Genomic DNA, 6472 nt, shown 5'->3' on the forward strand with positions numbered 1-6472 from the left:
TGTTCGTTCTTCTGGCAGTCCATGGCATAGTCTATATTCATTGCCAACACCATAATTCGAAGGCATCAATTCTTTGGTCTTCGTTGTTCATTGTCCAGCCTTTGCATGCATGTGAGGCAATTGAAAAGTCCATGACTTTCATACATTCCACGTTCCAATTATTAATGAATGTTTCACCTGTTTCTTCTCATTTTGAGTCATGCCACATCAGCAAATGAAGGTCCCAAAAACTTTACTTCATTCATATCCTTAATGTGGACTCCACTTTGAGGAGGCAGCTCTTCCCTGGTGGGATTTTGAGGTACCTCCCTGGGTGGGTCTGACCTAAGGGGCTTATCTTCCGGCACTAAATCAGTCACCGTTCCGCTGCCATTCATAAAGTTTTCACTGGTCAATTGTTTTAGGAGTAGGTCTCTAGGTCCGTCTTCCTAGTCTGTCTTAGTCTGAAAGCTCTGCTGAAACTTGTCTACTATGGATGGCCCTGCTGGTATTTGAAATACCAATGGCATAGCTTCCAGCGGCACGGCAACATGCAGGCCACCACAGTGTGACAGACTGACAGAAGAGTGGTGGTAGATGAAGCACAAACCGTTGCTGGAATGGTGAGGAGGGTAACTCTACAGGTTCTTCCTGAGGTTGGATGTACTTCGTAGGAGATGCTTTGCCCGCCTCTGCCGGGGAAACTGAGCCTGTGCCCAGGGTTGCAGTGTCTGGAGCTACACTGTCCTATATAGCAGTCACTGGCTACATGTGACTACTGAGCAACTGAAAGGTGGCTAATGAGACTGAGGGATGGAAATTGTAATTTACTTCATTTTAATTAATTTACAATTTAAAACTGATATTTGATTCAGTTATTAGGAAACTTTTAAGTATGTTTGGAACAACTTGGGTGTGTGAATCTACATTTAACGACTGTAAATTTTATGAAATTTAAATACAGATCAGGTCTTTCTGGTGGAAATCTAGTGACTGAATCAAGCTGTGCTGTGTCAAGTATATACTGGGTTTCAAAGACTTCGTATGAAAAAAATAATGTAAAATAGTTCATTAATAATCTTACCAGATGGGTGACATGTTGAAATGATAGTGGTTTGGATACACTGAATTAAATAAAAGATGTTGTTAAAATTAATTGTACCTGTTTCTTTTTTACTTTTTTTAATGTGGCTATACTAGAAAATTGGAAATTACGTATGTGACTTCCGTTATATTTCAACTGGACAGCACTGCTCTGGAGACTCTGGGGGACGGGCAGCAGTATCTGCCGGCTGGAGACATGTCATCTGCTCCCCGCTGCCTCAGAGGCCTTCCTGGAGAAGACTTCTCAAACAGCAGCGCTACTCCCGCCTTGTCTGCATTGCAGAGGGGGCAACTGGAGGGAGACTCGCTAGCACTCGACCTTATCGGCTGCTGGTGGAAGATTTTGGAGAGAAGATGGAGGGCTGTGGCCCTGAGAAACCTTTCCGGCACCTTCTAAACAGGAGAAGGGAAAGTTGCTGGGATGCCGGTTGAACTATATGTGCATGTTTGTGAGGTGAGGGGGTTGGAGTCTCAGAGATACCCATTTCTCGGGGGTGCTATTGTCTCCAGCCTCTCTCTCCAAACTGTTGGGTTCTCACATTAGCCTCCAGCCCAGCCCATCTTCCCATCGCTGCCCCCCTAACGAGACTGCCTGCCTGTGAAGTCCAGCCTCCCTTCCTCCGTGATGCCAGCTCCTCTCACCTGTCAGGACAGTTTGAACTGGGAATCCTCTAATCAGTGGAGTCTCCTCAGAGCAAGGACAATAGCAGCAGGAATCTGCTAGGAAGCTCTTGATGCTTGTGTATTGTTTGGTGTAGGGTGGGTGGGAGCTCTCGAGGGTGGAGGGGAACTAAGGATGTGGGGCAGATGGTGCTGCAGAGACAGAAAGGCTCCCCAGGGCCATGATTCTCCAACTTCTCAGTCCCTCCTCCCTGCTCCTTTCCTGGTCCTTTTACTCCTCCCCCTCTGATGATGCTGAGGCCTCCCGTTCCTGAGCACTCAGCGGCTCTACTTTTTTGGACTCTGCTTTGTCCTCTATTTGAAGCACACTCAATGGCAGTCAGCAGCTCCACTTCTCTTCCCACCTCCCACCTGGGGGATCCTAAGACAGTGACCTCTCTCTAGAGACAGCTTCCTACTGGAGCTGCGCTAAACACAGAACAAGGGGAAACTGCAGAAGGCTAGTGGAAATTAACGAGGCGGGCAGTCCCTGCTGCTCGCTCTTCCCTAGACTTTTCACTGCAGCTTGCCGGGCCCCTCCCTTCTTCCTCCAAGCCTAGTCGCTGCTGGGTTCTCCGTCTCTCTCCTTTGACAACAGCAGATTCTTGCTTTGGTTGGTCATGTTCTAAGTGGTCCCTTCTTGCTTTCCCCCAGGGGCACTAGGAGCTGTGGCAGGGGAATGATAAGGAGCTCCCACCAAAAAATGTCAGTGAAGGGGGAGGAGCTGGGGGGGGGGCCCTAGGTTAAATTTCTGCCTGGGGATCCCCTGCAAGGTGGAGATCTGCCCTTCTCCAGCATCAGAGATTGGGGTGGTGGGGTGGTGGTGAGGGAGAGGGTTAAGACTGAAGCTGGGGTTGGGATGCTGATGTCTCCAGGCATGGCAGACCTCCTTCTTGTTCATAAACCAGTGTTTATCAGGCAAGAAGTCCATTGGGATCCATGGTCAGTGGGCAGACAAAAAGGGTAGGAAGGGGAAGATTTGACAGAACCAAGGGTGGAAGCAGACTGAAGTAAAGAAAGCTCCAAAGATCACGTTTAGTTTTGGCTGCTACTGCCATGGCCTTCTGGCAGCAGGTTTAATGATCTGAAAGACAGAAGCAGGTGGCAGAGGCTCATGCAGACAGTGTCGGTGTTGAGGCCATCCTCCCCCACCCCATGCTCGCATCCTCGTCTTACTCTTGGGGATTTGGGCTCTAGTTCATAGCACAGAAAAGACAGGGAGTCAGTCTGGTTGAGGAAACAGGAGAGACTCAAAGAAGTAAGTACATAGCACTCCTCTGAAATAATCTTGTAACTGTGGTTGGCGACTGTTAGTAGTTGTTAAAGGATATAAGTGTGTGAAGAAAGCCTGGTGGTTAGACTAGCGGACTAGAGCCTGGGTGCCTTGGTTATGTTTCCTGCTGTGTGTGTGTGTGTGTGTATGTGTGTGGTAGGGGTGGGAAATGGATGGGGAGGGCTGGGCCGGTGACAGGGTCTATAATAGCTTCAGCAACCTGGTGCCCTCAGGGGAGAGATGACAGTGCTGTCCCAATACTCTACCAGGAGTCATCGTCACTTGCTGGCACAATGTAGGCAGGAGGTGGAGATCTGTGCTGCTTGGAACCAGGCTGTAGTCCAAGTAACCTTGGTTCTATCTTCCCCTTTGATCTCTGAAGCTGGCTTGACAGACCCCCAGTATGGAAGGAAGGGTCAGAAAAGCTTGGCAGTGACCCGGTTACCTCCAGAGTTCTTATCCCCTGAGGGCCGGGGTGCCACAAAGTCAAAGGTCATGTGGTGTTTGACCTGGCCCTTGCCCTTGCTCCAGAGGGCAATGAGGCCAAAACAGAGGGTCACTGAAGTGAGGAAGGGGAGGAAGCCGACTGCCAGCACCATAGCCACACCTCTGCTATCCAGAAAGAAAGGCCCTGGGATCCCCGGCATGGTGATGTTGGGGTCAGAGAGACTGCCATTTGGTGGTTGAAGCTGAATTACCTCCAGCCAGGTCCTCAGGGAGTCATTCCCAGCTACATTGCTGACCACACACACATAGGCCCCTCTGTCCCGCAGCTGCACTGAGCGGATCTCCAGGGTCCCATCCTCTAGGACCCTTACCCTCCCGGCTCTCCCCAGCCAAGCCCCCTGAGGCCTCATCCAGGAGACAGTGGGGACGGGGTCTCCCTCTCCGGAGCAGGAGAAAACGGCATACCCCCCCTCCTCTGCAATGACCCACCGTGGCCCAGACTTCCGGATCAAGGCTGGTTTGCAAGTGAAGTGTCCTGGAGGTAGGATGTCTGAAAACTCCCGCAGGCTCTTCCCCTGGACATGCTGAGGACCGGCACAGGCAGGGGGGGACGTGCCAAAGTCCAAGCGGCGCCGGAGTCGCAGCAGCCAGAGGAGGCGGCAATCACAGGTTAGGGGGTTGCCAGACAGCCTCAGGGTGACCAGTTTGTCCGGAGAAGGGAAGGCTGTTTCCTCTAGTGTCCGAAGGGCATTATCTTCCACGTCCAGGAGGTGGAAGGCAGTCAAGCCATGGAAGGCATGGGCAGCGATGGAGGTGAGGCACGCCCCTGAGAGTCGGAGCTCCTGGAGCCGCACCAGGGGACTGAGCTTCCGGGCCGGGATGACCGAGATGGGGTTCTGAGACAGATCCAGGACCCTGAGGAAGCTCAGGTGGTGCAGTGCTTGGAAGGGCACTGAGCTCAGATTGCAGCGGGTGATGGCCAGGCTGCTGAGGTTGAGCCCCACCAGACTTCCAGGCTCCAGAGCCTCCAGAGATGGCCAGTGGTGGATCTCCAGCTCCTTTAACTGTCCCAGCCCCCGAAGCGCCCCAGCAGGCAGCCTCCCAATATCCAGTTCTCGAAGCCTCAGGGCGATGAGCCCCGGGAGACGGGCAAGGGCGAGGCCAGGCACTGTACTGAGGTTGCAGCGCTCCAAGGTCAGGGTGCCTAGCTTGGCCAGCCCTGCAAAAGCCCCTGGGGCCACAAACACCAGGTGGTTGTCCCCAACCTCCAACTGCTGGAGGCTGCCTAGCTCCGCAAAAGCTCCATCTAGGAAGAGAACAATCTGGTTGAAGCGGAGGTCCAGCAGTGTGAGGGCAAACAGGCCTGAGAAGACCCCCGGCCCCATGATTCGGAGCCGATTGCCCTGCAGCCTCAAGGTGAGTAGGCTTTGTAGGCCATGGAAGGCCCCGGGCTCAAGGGTGGAGAGCTGGTTGTAGCTGAGGTCCAGTTCCCGCAGCAGGCCCAGGCGGGACAGCATCCCCTGCTGAAGCCCCCACAGGCGGTTCCCACTCAGGTCCAGGAGCTCTGTGTCCAGCGGGAGTCCCCCAGGTACAGCCTCCAGTCGCCTGTGGGCACAGAGCACGGCACGGGGCTGGGAGGCGCAGTCGCACACAGTGGGGCAGCCGCCACTGCTCCCTCCAGGCAGGAGGAGCAAGAGCAGAAGCAGGAGGAGCCGCCACAGGGCCCAGACTTGCTTTGGAGCTGTGGCCGCATCCATCCCCTCTTCAGTCCTGGAATAGATGATGACATGGGCCTGTTTGGAAAGTGACTTCAGGTGATGGTAACCCTGGGCTCAGAGGAGGGTGAGATTGGCCTATCCATCTCAGTGTTGCTAGCAAGTGGGCACAGGACCAGACAGAATTCTGGTATACCACCTCTGTGGGGCCTCCTGGGGCTCCTCTTTGGGGAACCTCAGCCTCCCCCGCTTCCAGCCCTAGATAGCATCCCAAGTGCTCACTAGCTCACAGAACCCTAGTCAAGCCTGCTTACTGTGGGGAAAGTTTTATGGGAATGGGGCAGGAAGTGGCAGGGAAGTGAGTATGAGTCTCCCTGTAATGGATTTTCCTCTATGTCTGTGGGATCCAGAAATACCTCAGGTTCTTTCTCCCTGACATCTGCTGTCCTCAAGTCTGCTCTGTCTCTCTCTGCCCATCCTTGTTCCCCACATCGCTCAGTATGAAGTGTGAATATTGCATTGCTGCATTTACCCACAGCAATGCTTAAGGCTTAGGGGGTTCGTGGCCTTGGCCCTGAGCTCCCTGTCCTGATCGCAGAGAGGCTCTCAGCTTCACTAAGTCATCCAAGGCTGGGAAACATGCATGCCTGAGCTCAGTCCGCTTCATTCCCCCCGGTCCCCACTCATTGCCTCTCTGCCCTCCCCCAACTTGGCCCAGGGCCTGAGGCCCTGGACTAGCAAGATCCAATCTCCCCAGAATGCCTGTATGGATGGTGGCCAAGCTGCACATTAGCCACGGCAGAGGACGCAGGGGGGCTTGACTGGGAAGCTGGGAATTCCCGACTATAGTCCTGAAGCCTCGACCCCAAGGGCAACCCCTTCTCCCCTATAGATAAAGGATAGGGTATGTGAGGGATCCAAGAGATGTCCAAGTTTTGAGTTTTGTTACTTGGCTCTCAGGCTTCTCTTAGATCCCTCACTAACTGGAGTTTTGATTCAAGTCCAGTGTTTCAGTACAAGGGAGCTCTCTTGTCTCCTTTGGTCTCAGCTACCCAAGCAATACACAAGGGACACATTGTGAACCAGAGAAGCACAGATAAGTGAGGAGAGGCAGTATCTGGCCAGATGCTGGGGAGCGGGATGTGGGGCGGGAGGAATGGGGAGGAAGCGAGCCCTTGGCTGGCATAGTAGATATCTGGCCATAGGCAGCCTGCACAGCCTGTTGACTTAAAGCTAGTTTCTGGGTACCAGGAGCCAGGGCAATATCAGGAAGACGGCGACGTTGATGACCACT

General features: G+C 53.5%; 1 protein-coding gene across 1 annotated transcript; it reads right to left on the reverse strand.

Annotated features, from left to right (window-relative positions):
* Positions 1–2782: 2782 nt before the first annotated feature.
* Positions 2783–5220, reverse strand: LINGO4 (leucine rich repeat and Ig domain containing 4). Its single transcript, XM_003409454.4, has one exon. The coding sequence runs from the start codon at positions 5218–5220 to the stop codon at positions 3433–3435; it is 1788 nt and encodes a 595-aa protein (XP_003409502.1). The 3' UTR covers positions 2783–3432.
* Between the last annotated feature and the right edge of the window lie 1252 nt (positions 5221–6472).

The sequence above is a fragment of the Loxodonta africana genome, chromosome 3 (assembly GCF_030014295.1).
Source record: "Loxodonta africana isolate mLoxAfr1 chromosome 3, mLoxAfr1.hap2, whole genome shotgun sequence".
Classification (NCBI taxonomy): domain Eukaryota; kingdom Metazoa; phylum Chordata; class Mammalia; order Proboscidea; family Elephantidae; genus Loxodonta; species Loxodonta africana.

Coding starts and splice junctions, on each gene's coding strand:
- LINGO4 (XM_003409454.4), bottom strand. CDS start 5,220: ATGGATGCGGCCACAGCTCCAAAGCAAGTCTGGGCCCTGTGGCGGCTC.